The sequence below is a fragment of the Aulonocara sp. 'chitande type north' Nkhata Bay genome, linkage group LG10, assembly GCF_057382095.1.
Source record: "Aulonocara sp. 'chitande type north' Nkhata Bay isolate Kocher_YH1m ecotype deep benthic linkage group LG10, A_spYH_male_GT1.1, whole genome shotgun sequence".
NCBI lineage: Eukaryota > Metazoa > Chordata > Actinopteri > Cichliformes > Cichlidae > Aulonocara > Aulonocara sp. 'chitande type north' Nkhata Bay.
The window spans coordinates 19,010,470-19,030,596 of NC_141353.1; the positions used below are offsets into that span (position 1 = coordinate 19,010,470).

General features: G+C 40.2%; 1 protein-coding gene across 1 annotated transcript in view; it reads right to left on the reverse strand.

Moving 5' to 3' along the window:
* Positions 1–415: 415 nt before the first annotated feature.
* The window catches only part of frem2a (FRAS1 related extracellular matrix 2a), a 72,140-nt gene continuing 52,428 nt past the window's right edge, over positions 416–20,127 (reverse strand). Inside the window, exons 7-24 of the mRNA XM_086308863.1 lie at positions 16,444–16,593; positions 16,120–16,329; positions 15,424–15,621; positions 14,880–15,044; positions 13,247–13,429; positions 12,086–12,216; positions 11,494–11,652; positions 10,387–10,690; positions 8,791–8,922; positions 8,083–8,414; positions 5,619–5,811; positions 5,365–5,490; positions 5,146–5,270; positions 4,889–5,023; positions 4,589–4,715; positions 4,059–4,246; positions 3,812–3,958; positions 416–3,419 (exon numbers count right to left, since the gene is read on the reverse strand). Coding sequence (XP_086164989.1) covers positions 2,871–3,419; positions 3,812–3,958; positions 4,059–4,246; positions 4,589–4,715; positions 4,889–5,023; positions 5,146–5,270; positions 5,365–5,490; positions 5,619–5,811; positions 8,083–8,414; positions 8,791–8,922; positions 10,387–10,690; positions 11,494–11,652; positions 12,086–12,216; positions 13,247–13,429; positions 14,880–15,044; positions 15,424–15,621; positions 16,120–16,329; positions 16,444–16,593 — 3,554 coding nt within the window. The 3' untranslated portion in view covers positions 416–2,870. The remainder of the gene's footprint in view (positions 3,420–3,811; positions 3,959–4,058; positions 4,247–4,588; positions 4,716–4,888; positions 5,024–5,145; positions 5,271–5,364; positions 5,491–5,618; positions 5,812–8,082; positions 8,415–8,790; positions 8,923–10,386; positions 10,691–11,493; positions 11,653–12,085; positions 12,217–13,246; positions 13,430–14,879; positions 15,045–15,423; positions 15,622–16,119; positions 16,330–16,443; positions 16,594–20,127) is intronic.

The following is a 20,127-nucleotide window of genomic DNA, read 5'->3' on the forward strand; positions in this document are numbered from 1 at the left end:
CCCCTCAGTCAAGTCCACAGAAGTGGAATCATTATGCTTTGGGGTTGATTTTCTGGTCAAGTTATACGTCGACCGCATTGAGGGACTAGTGACGGGGGAATGTAGTGTAAAATCTTGGACGAGAACCTCCTACTCTCAGCCGGAACACTGAAGATGGGTTAGTGATGGATGTTTTTTTTCAGCAACAAAGAAGTGGCCTAAAGAAGAAGCGCATTAGGGTCTCCAGACCTGGAGCTTCAAGTTGCCAAGTGGCTGCCAAGAAACCTGAAGGATTAAGGGAGTATCAGTAAAGAGGAGTGAGCCAAAATCCCTCCTGAGATATGTGCAAACTTGATGACCAACTACAAGACACATCTTACTGCTAAGCTTGCCAACAATGGTTTTTGCACCAAGCTTTAAGTCATGTTTTGCTTGGAGATAAAATACTTTTTTTGCTCAAAGACATGCAAATAAATTACCAACTTATATGTAATGTGTGTTTTTTTTTAGTTTTAATTGATATTCTATCAACTACTATAAAAACGAGAGAGAGAGTTCATTTCCTTATAAGTAAGCAAAGTTACAAATTCAGCAGGGCATCAAATAATTACTTCCTCCACTATATGTTTTTGTTTCTATGAACATAAACCAGTAAAACAGATGATTTTAACATGACAGAGACAAATTTGGGGAAAGCATTCTCAGTCTCAAAGCAGTGAAGTCAAATCAAGTATCAAAGCCGCTAAAGTTCATATGATCCACCCCACCTCTAAACCTAAATGTACTGATTAAATCAATGAAAATAACAAAAGGCACCGGTAAACAGTATTTATTCTTAAATACATATACATAAAAACCCATTCATAAAAAGACACAAAGTAAATATCAAGTCTGATTGTGCTAAATTTGTCATATTATGGGAATAACTGGCTGTGGGGTATACATTACATTGCATAGCTAGTAGTGGCGTGTGAGGGAGGCGATGCAGAAAAGTGCATTTGATACCAAATATGGTGTTATTTCCAAGTTCATCAGGGTAGAATTAAAAAAGGAAACGAAAAATAGAAAAATACAAACACATACGCAGCTGGCAATCAGATGTATAAATCCTGACATACCTCGAGGATTCACACCTCAGCTGCTTTCCGGCTCATGTCCAGCACATCAACTAACCCTGATGAATAGTAGAAATAATTATACAAGGATGACTAACAACACCATAAGAAGACAAATATTCAGGAACACTTACATCAGCATGTCGTATATTCATAGCAGAGTAAGACATAGTTTTAACAATACATATAAACAAGAACCTTCACCAGTGACATCGACAAAATTATGAGATTATATCAAAAGTCTCAAATGTGATATTTTCCATAGTGACATACTGATCTGTGAGCAGCTATTTTCTTTGCATCATTTGTTTGGGAAAAACAAAATGAGTCAGAACACTGAAATCCCACACAACACTAGTGACAAGTAATATGAACATAATGTGGGAAGAGCAGGGGGTTAAGTCATTGGATATGGATACAGTATTTGAATGTTCACAGCACCACACTTATTAGCAGTGTAACACACACGTTGAAAGTGGCTCTTGAGAGCTCTCCAGTCAGCAGTAGTAAATTGTGTTATAACACACAGTCCATTCTTTGTAAAAGAAATAACTCCTGAGATGAGTGTCTCGTTACAAATGTACCTCAATCAGTGTTAAATAAAGAAACAAACAAACAAAAAACCCTCAAAATGACAGAAAGTATTAGAAAAACACAGAGCAACAACACTGTGAGGATAGCAGTGACAGCAGTGAACATTGTGCTATCAGACGCAGCGATGAGCTGAAAACTAAAGTGTCAAAACTGTACTAGTAATATTTAAAAAACTAAAATAAAAAGGAGCAACAGAGATGCCAAATACATGCAGGAAAACACTCTTCGGTATATGGTAAACATGATGAGGAACAGTAGATATGGTGGAGGAATAAAAAAAAAAGTTTAGCTGGTGATTAAACATTAAATTATATCAGTAGTTGTTTTCAATTCCTGGAGTTTGATAATAAGAGTTTTGCAAGGTTTAATTCACAGATAAAACACAAGTGGTGCCATCTTGTCTTTATGACTGCCCCAACAAATATCTTAAGACTAAACTGTAGGCTTAAAGGCACAGTTCACCCCAGATTTAACATGAATGTGCTCATACAGCAAAAGTTTTGCAGCCAAACACTTAGTTCACAGAAGTCCAGTATTTACCTTTTGTTTTCTATTATCTCCCACCAGTGGATGGAGTTTCTAACAACCTCAGCTGCACAGCATGTGTACATTAACCTATTTTATCCTCAGCATACTGCAGAAATGATGGGATAGTTTATCATTCATATTTTTTAAGGAAACATCAGAGCGTTCTTTGTGAGATGAAATATTCTTTCCTCTGATGCACATATCGTTAATATCTAGCCTCCTTTCCCGGAGGTACACCCGCGGCGCTAAAGCTCTCGACTTGTCCTGTGTGACGCTTTATCGTAAATGTTCACTGGGTGACTGGGACTGTCCTGAAGGGATGTATTTGCTTCAGGCACTTTAACACCACAAAGCCACTCAGCGAGCACAGCAGTATTACGCTACTTGCAGGACAAGTCTGAGTATTAAATAATTTTTTTTTTAAAAATGTTGTTGTTTTGCTGTTGCAGTGATAAGTATATATTCTGTACTGTAGAGCGCACCCCCATTTACAGGCACACTTAATACCATACGTGATGACTCTTGAGTTTTGGTGTTATGAAAGCAATTTAATGCCATTTTTTAAATATATTTTTTAAGATATTCCAAAGAAAAACTTATAAAAGCTCCCATATATTTCCTACATGTCCATCTGTCTGTCCGTGCATTCATTGCTCAGACCTCTGAGCTGTTGCGGCAGTCTTGCATCCTCACCACCAACATGGGCTCTGTACTGACAGACCCTTTCACCACTTCCTGCACGCCCTCCCTCCATCCTTCCTTCCCATCCTTCTGTCTGGATCTGAGCACCAGCACGATGGAGACAATAATGAGGACAATTAGCAGGAGGCCGATCAGCGCCCCTACCACAGTTACCAGACCCTCCTCTTCGTCATCTGCATGCAGCTCCCTGGGTTCCAGGCCATCAGCAAAGAGTTCATTTGGCCCCACTGGCCTACGCTTGGTGCGATCCAGAGCTATGTGCATGATGTTAGTACCACGGTTCTTATCCACTCCAATATCTTCAGCGATTTCAGGAACTTTATTGGCAGCTGACCTCCTCCAGCGGTGGCCTTTTGAACTGGATGGGGTCAAGGCCACATCATTGCTTGTGGAAGTCACAGAGTGGTACTCTAAGCTGCGTTTTCCAATCCCTCTGTTAGCATTCTCCTTGGAGCGAACTGTGTAGATGGTGTGAATGTACCATTCACGACCTGCAGCAACCTAAGAAGCAGTAAAAATGATGGATATTTTTAGAATTATAGTCACCTTAATTTGATGCAAAAGACACAAAGACTAAAACCAGACACCTAATAAAATAGAAACTGTAATCCTTAATTGTTCAAACTTAACTAGTGCAATGAAAATCTGGTATCTATAGCCAATTTATAGTCAGTTTTCTACTGGCCCTAATTTAAGTAATTTCTTAAAGATTGAGATTTTTTACATCCCTCCAAGTAAAAGTATCACAAATGCATAATCAGGATTATGTTATTCTCCTCATATCCTGCAAAGTTGCAGGGCCTCACAACTTTGTCATTCAGGTTATTTCTGTAGCTTTTGATTCATACAAAAAATGAACTGTTGGCTTCAGGAAACATTAACATATAGGATACCTGAAACATGGCTGCAGAGTCCAGTCTAAAGCCATCAGACCCTGGTTGCCTGATGAGTGACATGGCCAATGGATCGTCCGCTGCCAATACAGCATTAAAACTGACATCGCCGAATGCCCGTGCCCGAGTCTCCGGCTGAGCCTTGTCCTGGTGGAGTATTTTAGATTGAAAATCAAAAAGGGATGGAAGATTGTTAAATGTTATTTTGCATAATGAAATGTTATCATTAGAAAACAAGAATACTCACAAGAATCTTGAATCTATACAGCAATGAAGGGGAGTCTGCCAGGCATCCAAATTCAAACTTGGTCGGGTTATATTTGGGTACATATCCATCGGCGCCTGTGCAGAGGAACACCTTCTCGATGCTACAGAAGAAAGAATTTCCCAGGTTCTGCACAGGGTCCACCATGACACGGCCGTATACTGTATCACCTGAGGAAAGACAAACGTAAAATCTAAATCGTACCTTTTTTTAAAATTGTATTGTCATTTTTGTCCAAAAAAGAAACCATAGATGCATAATCTGCTGCCACTGCTTTAAGAATTATTCTCAATCAAACCAAACCAAAACTCTAAATTAAATGCTTTTATTAAAATCTCATATGATATTTTCTTTTAATAATATAAAGCAAATCATTTACTTGAAGCAACCCTATGTCTGCATGTAAGGTAAACATTTCCTTTACAAAACTGACAGAAGCAATGTGAAATATTTTAGACTAGTATAGTTCTACTAGTATAATTCTGTAAATCTTGGGACCTAATAGGCCTTACCCTCAGAAAAGGCAACATCACTCTCCTGTCCAAAACCCATGGATCCATCAGAAAGCCATAGGCTTCTTTTGGACAGCAAGAGCATCTGAGTGTTGAGACTGAATTCTACTGCAACTGGATCACTCACCTAAAAATGTATGCACATATTTAGAAAGTGATAGCATCATAAAAGAAGACAGATTGCCAGTTACAGCTGGAGACAGAGAATGGAATAAATAAATGAATACAAATGAATAAATCCTTCCTACAACGAGGAAACATGCCACTCTTGAATCTTAATCTTAGCTGATGCTGACTTACTTGCTGGAATCTGATGTCCAGATCAAAGGTGACGGGTTCTCTGGGACTGCATACAGGTGGAACGGTGTATTCCATATTTTGGGATGTTGTACAGGGAATCAGCTTCACTGTGTAGGTACCAGAGTAGTCTCTCACCTATATGCAGCAGCGGGGAGATATATAAAAACATCAGTCTGCATCTGCCCTTGTAGCTGCTTTGAAACAGACTACATGTCTCAGATTACATCGTGGCATTTAAACGTTTCATGCAGTCTTACTGCAAAATCAGAGGTGAAGGTCCACTGCTGGACTGGTTGGTTGTAGGTGGGCTCACTTCTCACTAAGGTCAGATTAAATGTCAGGCCAGTGTGGTCCACACTCATCACCATGGATGACATTGAGACTGCAGGGTAATTTTGAGAGCAAATTTTATACTTTATACTAAAATAATGGTCCCAGAATACAATTCTGATACGATGACAACATTTCAGTCTCACCAGATCGTTTTATTCTCCCAGAAGAATGAGACCTCACAAACAGACCCCTAAAGTGAGCCTTGGTATGGAAGTTTACCACCAAACGTCCCTGCTCATTGATGCGCATGCTCATAGGATACAAAGCACCTTGAAAAACACACACACATAATATACACATTCTGAATTTTGCAAGAGCTGGTCTTGTTGATGTGGAGAGTATCCTGTGCAAGAACAAAAACACAAGCTATAATATTCTTTCTGTCTTGGTGACATACCGTGTAGCTCTGCCTGTGGGGGGCTGCCGATGCCATCCTTCCAGAGGATGGCCGTGTCATACACAAAGGTGAGGCGCAGCTCGGACTGTAAATCAAAGTGCTGCCAGCCACCAGCAGCCAGAGGGGAGTGGAACACATACGATACATAAAGAGGCACACGCAGGGTCACATAGGACTGCACCAGGTTCAGCACCTGTAAAGATGTTTCAATGAAGAACTGGTCATTTGATTTTTTTAAAATGAAACAAGCTTATTGAATTGAAGGGTGAAAAGACACTACAGAAATCCTCAACATTGATGAAAAGAGGTAAAATCTTTTCAGATTAAAGGGCGATTGTAGGTCGGTAAGCTATAATAAGTGCAGAGAAGATGTAACAGATGAACACACTGTTCTCCTCCACAAGGTGTTTAATGTTTGAACTCTTTCACTCCCACTCAGTGTTTCTACAGAGATGCAGAAAACTCCTGTGTTGTACACCAAGAACCACAGTGGGCATTGGTGTGGGATTGCATTGTTTTTTAAAGGTTTTCCAAACACTTCAAAGCTTATAATTCATGTTGATCATTGATGAAATAAAGATGTGAAGGATGTTTCCAAGTATTTAAAAGTGATTTAATTACATTTTGCTTTTTCTGCTGCTACAAGATACATGCAATGTCCAGTGTTCCCTGGTAACAACAAAACAAAATCACCACTAGGTGTCTCTGTTCACCAATTTTGTTTTAGCAATGTTGTCTGACTTCACAGCTTTTGAACTATTTTATGTTCCTTAAAAAAACACAAAATAGTTCAGTTTGACAGAAGCTGAAACTGTAGTCAATTATCATTGTTTGGCTTGAAGGGAAAATTACTCGATTTGCATAGTCAATAACAGAAGTGGATTCAGAGGGGAGATTAAACGATGCGAGAAACTACGAGAAGCAAAAAATGATTCCGTAACAAAAAAATTTTGTTCTGTCTTTTCTTTTTCTGATCAACTTTTGCTTGTCAGTTGAGGACAGATGATTTAAAATCCAGTCGTATTTCTAAAACAGCATTTACATGCAAAGCACTGAACCAGTGTTGAAAAAGGAAATCAAAAGCTGGCTGATTGAGAAACAAACTCGCTCTGTCCACAATTTCACTACAACGGCTTCCTAAAATTAGCCATTCTTTCCTTACTTTCTTGAAAAATCATTTTCTTGCACTTTTCTTGGGCATTCAAAGTTCCACTTTTTCAAATACACGCACTCCACAAAGAACAAAATAACCTAGCAGTTACACAGAAAAGCAAAGCTGTTATTGAAAAAAAGCAAGAATAAATCACAGCTCATGATTTTTTCACCCAAAACTCAGGCAAAAGTTTGATTTCTGAGTTATTACATTTTTTTTCTGTGCTCTTTGATATGAGCAGCTGCATGGTAGCGCCTGTCTTTTTGTCTTTCCACAGTCCTTGAGGAACCTTACAAATGACATGGACTAGACACTAGTGGAAGGCTTGCATCATGTGCAGCTAATTGGTGTTTGCTGCATGCTATGACTAGGGACAAGTACATTCATGTTTCCATCTATAATTCCCTTTCTCTCTCTCTATCTCTCTCTCTCTCCCTCTCCATCGCTGTTTCACACACACACACACACACACACACACACACACACACACACACACACACACACACACACACACACACACACACACACACACACACACACACACACTTAGCAGTCTGATCAACAGCAAGAAGCTCCCAGATAAAAAGCCAGTGGAACACTAACGAACAGCAGGACATGAGCAAGGGAGCAAGGGTCTGTCTCCACAATAACAGGAAGCAAGAGGATAGTCCTTATAACATCACAACATTTGCAACATCTGCTGCAATGATGCAACAACAGAAAACAGCAACTGGAAGCTTGTTAGCACATAAATGACAGATTGCCACATTGCCAAAATTGAATGCAGTGCTTGACTTGGTAGTGAGCCCAACAGAAAGCCAGTAAAAGTACCAAAAAAAGCTTTAGAAAAGCTTTCAGGTAACTAAGAATTGGGGATATTGGTGTAGATGCCCAGGACTCAGAGATTTCATGCGGATGTAAGCTTTAGTGCTCTGTGTTGAGAATAGTATTGAGTATTTATGAGTGACGGACTGGCAGGTTGGCAATTCTTTGTATAAGTGTGTGTGTTTTATGTGTGTGTGTGTTTACCTTCACACTAAAAGCTGTCAATCAAATGCTTGTGTATAAAACTGGCAAACACACACACACAAACAGCAAATGAGACATAAAATGCAGGCAAACAGCTCTGGTGCCATTGAGTCTGGGTGTCCTCCTCATTCACAAGGCTGCAAATAAACTGAACATACAGGCAAGCACGCATACAGGTGAGCCCAAACACTCACAAAGGAGAACAGTCAAACAGATGTACACGCAAAGCCCAGATTGGAATTTATGCATTGTGGAGAAAGGTACACAAGCAAACAGACTCACCTGTCCATCAGTCCCTATGGTGCCTCCACAGTCAGTAAGCAGCTCAGACATGTGGTAGTAGCTGGTGAACTCCCAGAGACAGGCTTCCAGGTTGAGGTTCCTGTAGAAGCGCAGTGTGCTGTTCCCCCGCAGAGAGCTGCTGAACTGATATGGCGCAGGGTCCCCCATGCTCTCAGGGCTGCCCGTCGATGCAGTGATGAAGCCGTGAGCTGTGGTGACCTCGGTGTAGTCAAGCAAGTTAGAGCAGCGGTGGTTTCCGACCCGGGTTCCATCGGGACTGAGAGTCAGTTCAAAGTTCGTGAGGCGGCGAGTTGAGATCACTGGAAGCATTCCTGCCAGACAAGGACATTTTTGATTTTGAGCGTGCCCAACTACCTTTGATATTTGAACTGAGAGAAACGATTATTGAAAAAAAAAAGTAATGCAGAGGAAAGAAAGAGTATATAGACAGTTAAAACTGATGGGGGGTGAGGGGTGGGCATAAAAAAGGAGAAGTAAAAAGATGAAGCAGAAGGAAACTGATTAAAAATCAAGAAAGGATTGTTAAGTAGCAGGTGTGCTGGAGGGTTTCTACAGGTTCGGTACAACCCGGCGAGATCTATATTCTGGCTGTCACGCTCCTGAGGAGCCCCAGACGTGAATATTACACACACTACATTACACCTCACTTCATCTGTGGTACGAGCTCTGCCTTCAGCTCCTACATACCATCTATGTGAGGCATGGTGACAGTCACTTTGATGAGGTTAGGGTGTTTTGGGTCGTCTGCTCCAGTGTAGCGTAGCTTGGCAGAGAAAGGCTCGGCACCAACAGTGCCCATCTTGCGTGGTTGACACATACCTTTTAATGACAGAAGAGCAGAGAAGAGATATTCTAAACACAGGAATAGACACAAGACAGTTACAAAACATTAGAGAAAGCAAGATATAGTAACTGGCAATGGCTTACAGCTAATTACATGTGATAAATCCTTATGTAGTTATTCTTTTTTTTTTTTTACACATTACAAATGCAATATCCTCTTAAATCCCTTTCTGTTCATAACCTGCCCGAACTACTACTGAGTCATATAGTGATTTCCATATTTCTAAGAATACCCTGTGACCACCCTGAGAGAGTGAGTCTGAACTTGTTCCATTTGGGATGTGTAGGTGGAATGAGTGCGGCATAAGTGATAGCATAGCAACAGCAAAAATTATTATTATTTTCTTTCCCATTTGAGAAACGAGTGAGAGCTCTGACCCATTCTCATTGCACATAGCTTGTAGCTGCATTGGATTATGATTCATTAGGGCTATTGTAACCAATGAAAATGGTCTGTGGGTGTGTGTGTGTGTGTGTGTGTGTGTGTGTGTGTGTGTGTGTGTGTGTGTGTGTGTGTGTGTGTGTGTGTGTGTGTGTGTCTGTATGCCACTTGATTAATCTTTTAAAATAGGACAAAGTTGCAAATTAAACAATGTGTAAAATTGGTTCAGATCTTACCAGCTACAATAAAATTCCACTACATCAATTACCCAATAAATTATTCTTTAAAACTACAACATATGTAGAGGACACGGACCGTTTTCTCAATTAGGCGCTTTTTGTTTTATAATTAAGTACAGCAATAAGACTTACTTAATTTGATCAAGTACCATTGTGATTACAACCTTTATTTTTTTAGTTTCCTTGCTGGCATTAATATTTTTACTTAAAGATCTGAATACTTGTCAAATAATTTAAATCATAATTCAGAGATAAAAATACTGAACTTCAGGCAGTTTAATCACCTTATATCAGTGCCGACCCAAGTCAGCGGATTGCTCAGCTGTGGATCCAGCTTGCAAATCTTATATGGGGATCCCTATTTAGACCGCCACAGCCTGCGTACAGTTGCTGCTTCCCACTTGCATGCAAGCCGCTTTGCAACCCACCTTTGTCTCCAGCTCATCATTTTCATCTGTGTTGTCAATGATGGTACTTAAAGAACATGTTTTTCTACCCATGTTGAGTACTCAAAGAGTTTTGTTAATAAAAGCCTCATTCAAACATTTATGTGGGTCAATGAGGCAAAGGAGTTTTAATATAGCACTCACATTTGCTCTGATGCATTAATTGGAGTGTGAGTACGAGTGCGGGGATGACTGGGGATTCAGCATCTTGTCCAAGTATTGAATACCAATCCTTTTTTATCAAACGTTGCCCCGACTGAACAAAGCTGTAATGTATAGTAGGTTGTTTTTGCGATTCTTGTAGAATAATTCTCCAAAAAACACCTGGAAACATCAGGCCCAGATAAGATTTAATTCATTTTTCAGTCCTCACCTTCCACCCGGCTGATTGTGACAACGGGGCTGCTGAGCTCTAAGCCCTCATCCCCGTTCGAATTAACAGCTCTAGCAGCACACTGGACCCTGGAGCCTGCTTGGAAGTAGACTGAATCCAATGTGATCATCTTGGAGGATGTAAAGAATGTGTCAAAGTCCACCTCCCTCATGGGACTGGTGACGCCATCAGGGCCAGCTGGGGCACTGATGAGCCAGCGGTAGCGGGTCAAGGTGTTGTTGATGTGCTCGCTGACACAGATAGAGCCCGTCCTGTCATAATCTGAGTATTTTGTATTGCAAGCCTGGAGGATGGATAAGGAATTTAGCAGGAGTGGGTGGGTAAGCAAGGACAGCAGAGAGATGGAGAACGATACAGTACATGCCAGAGGAAAGAAGGAGACAGATAATACAAACGAGTAAGTGATGGTTGCCAAGGAAATCCAGATGTTTCAGTGGTTTATATTCTCACATTTGTGGTCTTGGAAATATTTTTTTTATATTTAGAAAGCTACAAATATTGGATCGAGGGTTAAACCTCAAATAGATTCTGTAGATTTCCTTTGTAAACCTGTTGACACTGAGCTTCCTGCCACAGCACTCGACACTTCAATTTCGACAAGACTTCTTCATTTTGCCTCTCCAGGGAACCTCCTACGCAGCTGACCACACTGCACGAAAATAAACACACACGTGCACTCTCTCTGTCTCTCTCTCGCACATGCAAACACATACACAGTTCTAGCCACATTCAGCAGTCACCTGAGGAGCAAATGACTTAACACATCACGACAATCCATTTAAGTTTCTCACTGAACACGTTTTCAAGAGTGGCAGAGATTCTCCTGTGTATGAGAGCATGGCGACTGTGGCCTACCAAGCTGTGTAATGTTTATTTTAAGAACAGAATAGCTGATTCCTGGTGGACAGTTTGATCCTGAGGAAAAAAAATGCTACTTTCGTTACTGGAGAAAACGTAATAAATGTAACTGTTTTCTGTTAAGCTGATCTCTCCCAGGTGTTTCTAGAAGGCATGTTGTCGTAGAGTGAGCAAGACTATTCCTCCAGGGCCACTTGTGTCCCTAAATACCATTTAAGCGTGACTCACTGTGACACAGATGAGTGGATAGCCGGCTGGTGGGTGGAGGCTGTCTTGTGTCCTGGTGACATCATCGTAATGGAGCAACGACGCCACATGAGGAAGGGAGGGAAAGGTGACATCAGCCATGCTGTTGATCTCCTCGATGTAAACGATCACTTTAGTCACCTGGTTCAGAAAAAGAGCTTTAAGGAGTACTGACACAGAGGTGTTTCTGAGTAACGAGTTATCAGTGAATGTGTTTAAATTCTTGGACATTTCTCTCTTCAGACTTTGTTTCCCCTTTTATTTCTCTTTCTACTCCTTACTTCTCCTCACTTCTTCTGTCTTTTTTTTTTAACATAATCTATTATTCATTGCAAAATGTTTTCATTGCCCTCTTGGTTGCAACTACAGTAAAGTGCTGCCGGTGTCTGGGCCAGGACACCCTTGTAAAAAAGATCCCTGATCTCACTGGGACTGACCTGGATAAATATGGGTCAAATCAGAAAAAAAAAAGCTTTTAATCTTTTACGTTTTCATTAAGCTTTAAATTCCTGAGCCGTCAGTTTGGATTTTGTGTGATCGCTCTGTGGCGGTTAAGCACGCGCACACTTCTGACCTGAGTTTCAGCCACCATGTTTTCATCAGGCTTCAGATGGAGCGTAAACGCTTCCCTCATTTCTCGGACTCCGTCAAAAAGCACCTGCACCTCCACCACATTTTGCTTATTCCCCTGCTTGAACTCAAGGACTGGGCACACACAAATATAGAAGAACACAATCATCAGGGAAACAGTTTAAAATGTACACGATATAGCACAAATAGATCGTTATTAGGGAAAGTGTACTGCACCGATCGATATCTTTTCCTGAGATAAAAGTAATCGACTTGCAAGGCCAGATTTCCACCTCTTTTTTGCCAAATTTACATTTTTACAGGAAATAAAAAGGCCTCGCAGATTAGCCCAATGCACATTTTATTGCTTCAGAAGAATATATCACTTAGCTAAAAAGCATTGCAGGTTTCTATTTGCATAGTGCCAAAGGTGGTCCATCTCCTTGCACGGTAAGTAATAGAGCTTTGCATTAGAAATGTGCTGTGGCGAGAAAATATTGTGCAATATGAGAAATTCACGGCTGTATGATTCAAAACTGCGGGGAAATTTTAACGGTGGGTAGGCAGGTATAATTTGAATTGACTGAATGTATTCTATAAATATTTCAAGCCTTGATTAAGCTTAGAAAAGTTCACTTTGGGCTAAAAGCTGAACAGATAGAACAAAAGACCTCATCCTGCTGACATGAAGACTGCTGAAATTTTATTAAAAATTACATAACCTCCCACTGGACTATAGCAGAAATCACCTTTCTCCATTTGAGATAAAATTATAAATTAATGACCCTTGCCCAAATAAAACCCTATGCCCACTTTCATTAATCTAACATTCCTATAGGGACCCTTGTTTCACCTCTCTGGCTGCCGCAAATGCATAATAGAAATCAATCAGGAGGATATGTGTAGGTCATTAAGTGCAAATTTGGTGTATCTCGTGATTACTAATGGTGCTGTAGAGGTTTGTATTTATTAGTGAGTTACTGAACGTTCTGCTTCACATGTTTCAACGCCACTAACGTGCTGAGAAAAGGGAATGAGGAGAGGAAGACAGCTTTTGGTCTTTAATAGCAGTTCAAAAAAAGAACTGTGCACTGCATTGAAGCTATTTTATGCATCTGGAGCTTTTAATCATATCACACCATAAGAGGATATATGTGGGATTTACCTTGAGATACAGGATAATAGTCTTCTCCTGAGACAGCTGACCCATCTTTAGTGTGAACGCGAACCACCGACACTTTTGATGTGTCACCCACTCGTACCACAGGGATCTTCACAGTGGCTACAGCGCTGGCTTCCTTTGGTTCATTAACACTGAACCTGGTGTCCAGAAAACGGATGATGGGTTCTAAGGTGGACAGAATTAAAATGTAAAGCAAACTCATTGAAATGTATGCAACAACTTTTACAACATCAGTTCCAAGTCGATCAGAAAACTGTGTAAAATGTGAATAAAATACAGAATGCAATAATTTGCAGTAATTCATGCTTTATTCAGAGTAGAACATAAAAAACATATCAGATGTTTCGACTGAGATATTTTACTATTACATGAAAAATATTGGCTTATTTTGAATTTGATGGCAACGTGTCTTCAAAAAGTTGAGACAGTGGTAAAAAAAAAAGGCTGGAAAAGTAAGTAGTGCTAAAAAAGAAACAGCTGGAGGAACATTTTGCAACAGGTCAGAAACACGATACGAGAGTTTCTCCAAAGAACAGGTGGGCAGAGGTTCTTCAATGTGCAATCCCCCCCCCAAAAAATAGTAGAACAATTTCAGAATATTGTTCATCAACGTAAAATTGTGTAGATGTAAAATATATATCATCATCTACAGTGCATAATATCATCAAAAGATTCAGAGAATCTGGATGCAAGTAGTTTTCAGGCCTCCGAGTGGACGGCATTAAACACAGGCACGATTCTATCATGCAAATCACTGCATGGGCTCAGAAACACTTCCAGAAATCATCGTCTTTAAACACAGTTCATTGTGCCGTCCACAAATGATGGTTAAAGAACATTTAACCAGTTCAAAATGGATTTTAAATAAAAAATGTATTTAAAATGTGGTAAATCATTGAAAGTGGTAAACCTCGTCCTCTGGAAGAGGAGAAATACCATCCAGCTTGTGTCAGCACTCAATTCAAAATCCTGCATCTATTGCACCGGCAGCTTGCACATTTAGAAAGACATCAGTGCTGAAAGTTATATACATTTATTTATAAGTCTTAGAGGAACATAAGCTTCCATCTAGACAATGTCTTTTTCAGGGAATACGTTGCATATGTCTGCAGCTATTACTGTCTAACAGCATTTATAGTAGTATGGGTGTTGACCTGACCTGCCTGGAGTGCCAACCTTTCACCAACTAAAACATTAGGTGTATCATGAAATTAAAAATAGGAAGAGCTGCTGATCAGCTAGAAGCCTATATCAGATAAGAATGGGACAACATTCCTCTCCTTAAAATCCAGCATCCGGTTTCCTCAGTTCCCAGATGTTTATTAGATGTCTATTAAAAGAAGTTTAAACATTTGATATGCTTTCCATGCTCAGTTGTGAATAAAATAGGGGTTTTGAGATTTGCAAATCACTGTGTTGTGTTTTTACATATATTCTACAATATTCTACAAAAATTTGATTGTAATTACTACATGGTCATCAAGAATGATGATGTATTGGTGTACTTATTTTCTCTGCGAGTTATATTCAAAGCCAGTGCTCTTCATCGGCTTCTATTTTTTAAAGCAGTTCATTTCTGACCTTTTTCAACCTCTGCCTTCTTTCTTCCACTTACTGTCTGCCGTATCCTTGATTTTCACAAGCGTCTCGTTTAGAGCTCCAACTGATGCGCCAAAATGTGAATTGCTCTTCGGGTTTCCTAAAACCAGCCGGAGCTCCTCTCCATCCTCATACAGCGTGTCATCAACCAGAGACAGAACACACGGCTTCTCCACCTCGCCTAAAATGTACAGCAAAACGTGTCACAAGATGTGACATGTCAAAGAAATTGAAATGGAAGAAAAAAGGCTTCTACTCTTCTTTTATCTGTAGAGGATATAAAATCTTATTTATACAATTATTCTTCCCTTTATTCAGTCCCTCAATGGTTTAAGGAAGCTGTTTGCATGCTGAGTATGTTTGAAAAAAAAAAATTAAAGAGAACAAAAACAAGAAAAAAAGGGAACCGTTAAAGCAGTATTGGAGTATGTGGATTTCTTTCTTTTTACATTTCTGCGAAACTTGTTTATTCACCCGAAAAGGTGTCAGCTTTCAGAACGCAGGGAACAAAAGAATTTAAGGAAAGCATGCATGATGTAACAGTGCAGTTACTGAAGAACCTGGTAAGAAACTGATGACAGAGGCATCTGTGTTTGGCCGCTCATCAAAGTCTGAGGCGACCTGCGCAGAGGCCTGACGGGTGTAACAGCGGACAGAAGATTTATGTCTGATGTCACCACTGCGGTACACTGTTGCTGTGATCTGGCCGTCGCTCTCCTCTCCAGTGTACACCGACTCACGAAACTGGACCTTTGGCACTGTAGTCAAACAGGATAGTTCAGTCATTTCATAAGATTAACGCAGAGATAATTTCTCCCTTGCTGGAATTGGAATAAGCCGCAAATGAAAGACCAAATCAAATAACATAGCTGTCACATCAAGCTAACAGTGGTAATGATTGCAGTGGAACTATGAACACACAGTGACAAATTAATTATAACTTTGCGTTTACTAAAGCAGCCAAATTAAAATCTGAAGAAGTTTGACAAACTTTCTAAGGCTTATTTATATATTTCTATACACATATATTAACAAATATCATTATTTTTATTATATTATTATCAGTAATATAAAGAACAGAAAAAACAGGCTGGATAGTGATGCTCTAGCTCAATGCTAATATCATTTTCCTACAGTAATGTGTTCCCAGTGCATTTCCAACACTTTGACCGTGTGAGTTAATCACATTAAACATAAAGTTAAGATGCCTTTATGAATGTATTTATGAAAATTCTCAGCAATATAGAGTGACTCACAGTCAGACACTGAGTCATTTATGAAGACTGTAGCCTTTCCAGGTTCTCCCAGGATGCCATTCACTGGCATGCGTAAGACCAGCTCAAAGCTCTCAATCCCCTCCAGCTCTGGCTGTCCCAGGTCATCCAGGATGATTACCCTGAACGTCTGCGTGCTGACGCCTGGAGCAAAGTCAAGGTTGTGACTGATGCCCACATAGTCAATACCGGCTGTAAATAAAATATACAGACAAACAGAATGCAGGTAAATGACAAATAATGCTATTGGTCAATTCAATTATTCTTATCTGTCAGAAGCAATACTTTAACTGTATGGGAGCTCACCTTCTGCAGAAACGAGCTCTGCCTTGCGAGAGCTGACAGTAACGGCTGCAGATTTGGACAAATCCGTTCCCGTCCTCCACACTTTGATCTCCACGTACCCATCGCTCTCATCCACATGATACTCTACCTCCCCAAAGTAAAACACAGGAACTGGGGAGAAAAGACAATAAATAAATAAATGGCTGTAATTAATGGTTCTTGATTCCAGACTACAGCTTCATAATATCCGTTTAGTTTCAATGATTTCTGTCTTTAACCTCCTAGGACCTGGCGTCCACATATGTGGATATCACATTTTGGGTTATTTAGACTAAAATAAATTATTAAAAAAAAAATTGCTCTACATGGGCCTGATATCCACTTACGAGGACATTATACTGCTACTGTTCTATCAAAATTTTAAACAAATATCCTCATATGTGGCTCTTATTGTTCTTAAAAACAAAAATAAGGTAAAGAAAAAATCTGGTAATTCTTTGTTTTTACATTCATTTGGCCCCAATATGCCCAAGTATCAAAGAGAAATTAAAAATGCATGCCGTGGAAGAGTTTGGATCTGAGGAGGTTAAATGTATTAGTTGACTCATTATTTTCTTTAAATATTAACACTCTGAGATATTCAGTATTTGGGGACTTTTAAGGTCAGCACACATTTTTTCTTCATACTTTAACTTGACAGCTGACGTAGCATATATGAGCTAAATCAGCAGTGGTACTAATCTATAGATCTGTATAGATCTCCAGCAGCCACTTGCAGCCTGGCATGATTCATTTGTATAGCCAGTAGCTGGACAGAACGGTCAAAAAGCGGCAGGCCATTAGTCTGAAGCTAAACTGCAGGGGAGTGTGACCTTTCAACATCTATCGGCCTTAAATCCACACATTTCTTTATTTTAATTGTTTCTCCTGACAGAGTAATTAAGTACTTTTAACAAATATGGATGCTGTTAACACTGAAACAAAGCCTGTGTGTGTATGTGTGAGTCTGTTTCCCTGACTGTAAAGTAGTGAGATGGAGAGACAAAGAGAATGCGGCCCCCCAGACTGCTCAAAGGCTTGTTTGAACTAGGATTGTTTCCTGAGGCAGCAAAGTGGAGGCAGTCCAGTGTGTATTTGACAGTTTCATCTCTCACAAGCCGCCCCCCACCCCTTTCCCTCGCACCCGCGTTGAGTCATAAAAAGTGACAGAATAAAAGTTCTTCTGTCTCCATTTTAAACTGGCCTGTTTCTTATATTCCGGCATATAATCCAAAAATAGCACGTGTGTTATTGTGTTTTCGTGTCTCGATCAAATACTTAACAAGCCAGAGATTTTTTTTTTATTCTGAATATTACTCTACTGATATATGAACTTTCATATTTTATTTATATACTTTAACTAGGCCACATAACAAAAGCTAAGTGGAGTACTTAACAAAGGGACCGAGAAAAAAAAAATCTGCAGTTGCATGTTGACTGCCAGCTTCACATAACAAGTGACAGCTCAGGGTAATAACATCCAGCGAGTATTGCACATCAAGTGCAGCCTGTGCCCTCTCTCGCCCCATCCAAAGACTTCTTTCCTCAATGCATCTGTCTTTCTCATTTACCTTTTCTTCCTACACACTCACTGTTATCTAACAGATGCATCACTGCAAACAGAATGTGTGTATTTGCACAAAGGCAGAGTAAAAGCAAACAGACTGCGTAGGTAGGTAGGAAAAACACATGGATAAAAACGTCTGACCGTAAACACTGATAAACAAGGGGCTTGTAAGAGTGTGGACGTGTAGCTTATCTTTAAACACTAAATGCAAGCAATCTGGCTCCAGTTCCTTCTGTGCTCAGCGAGGACACTTCTGCTAAGATGCTAATAAACATGTCTGTATTCACACATGTCTTGACTGCGCTCCCCTCTGCGTGACACCACAAGAGGGAGGTGAGTGATGACTGATGAATGAGAAATGAATTCTCTCTCCCCTCTGGGACAACGCCTGTGGTTTAGCACTCTGAAGTGTGTGGGGAAGGTGTAAAGCCAAATTATGATAATTACCAGTGTGTGGGTGTCTGTAGCCATTTGTGTGTCACTGCACCTTTAAATGCAGTTTATAGTACATTCTCAGCTGTCCTGTAAAGAATGGGCCCTTTTTTGCAGGAGGCTCGCTAATACAAACTGTCTGTATGCAGTATTTCACTTGGTATGGAGGCTTTTAGGTAATAAACGTCATATCGAATCGTGGAATGATTAAGAAGGTAGGTCATATCTAACTATAATAAACAAACCTTTGTCTTTTTGTTGCCATTTAGCTTTTATCAGCTAGAATAGTGGAAAGGGCTTAAAACAGGGTATCGTGACACACAGGGAACAGGCTGGCTCACATTTGAACCCATGCCCGTTCAGCAGCCTTCACCTACTCCTCCAGGTTTTCTACAGTGGCACCTGTGAAATCTGTTGGTTTTTGGTTTTTTTTGTTCTTTTTTCTCCTCCTAGACCATCAAAACTTGGACCAAACCCCATCACACACAGACTGCTCGAAGAAATTAAAGGAACACTTATTAATCAGAATATAGCATCAAGTCAATTAAACTTTTGGGATATTGATTAAAACAGTGCTGTAAGCTAAACAGCAGAGGAGGTTAATCAGCTTTAGCAGCTGTACTAGAGGGGCAACAATGAGACAACCCCCAAAACAGGAGTGGTTTTACAGGTGGAAGTCACTGATATTTTTTCCCCCTTCTCATCTATTTTGAATGTTTTTTTTTTTTTCATTAGTTTTGCATTTGGCTGGGTCACTTCTGTTGGCATAAGATGACACCTGGACCCTACAGAGGTTGCACAGGTAGTCCAATTCATCCAGGATGGCACATCAATACGTGCTGTTGCCAGATGGCCATGGAGGAGAGTCCAGTGGATGAACAGTTATTGTGGGATAGCTGGACGGACCAATAGAAGGTTGTTAGCCCAACTGCAGGACCAGTATCTGCTCCTTTGTGCATGTTGGCACATTTCAGTAAACATGCAAACTGAATTTCAGTGGTCATATTTCATATAAAAAAAATTAAGAAATAATGGGTAGTTGAAGACTTATACTGTAGAAAAATAGTATTGCTGATAGCAGCACAAACAAAAACTCTCTAAGTTCTAAGTTCTGTTCTAAGTTCACCTTCTGAAATGCAAAGTAACCCGACTGTTTCACCCCAGTCAGGGCGTACAAAATAGCCAGAGGTATTCTGCAGCTTTGGTGTGACCAACACTCAGGCTGCCCTAATATTGAAATGAAGGCCTGGGTTTCCAAGAGATACTCAGAGCTAATCTACAATTCTACAAACTCAGCTGTGGCCATATGCACCCATCCGAAAAGTCTGCGCGTTCGTCTCTCCTTGGCAGGGTACAAGGAGATGACAACACTCACTTTGAGTCAAAATGTGCATCCATGCAGAGCGCAACACTCAGGGCGACAGGTACTGTAGAGTTTAATCTGATAAAGTACTAAATCAAGCAGATATCTCTGGGACTTTTTTTCTCAGATGAAGTGAGAAAACCCTGTGTGTGTGTGTGTGTGTGTGTGTGTGTGTGTGTGTGTGTGTGTGTGTGTGTGTGTGAGTGTGAGTGTGTGTGTGTGTGAGAGAGAGAGAGAGAGAGAGAGAGAGGTATAGTGGATAAATAGATGGAAGGAGAGCAGCCAGGTGAACTTGACTCTAACC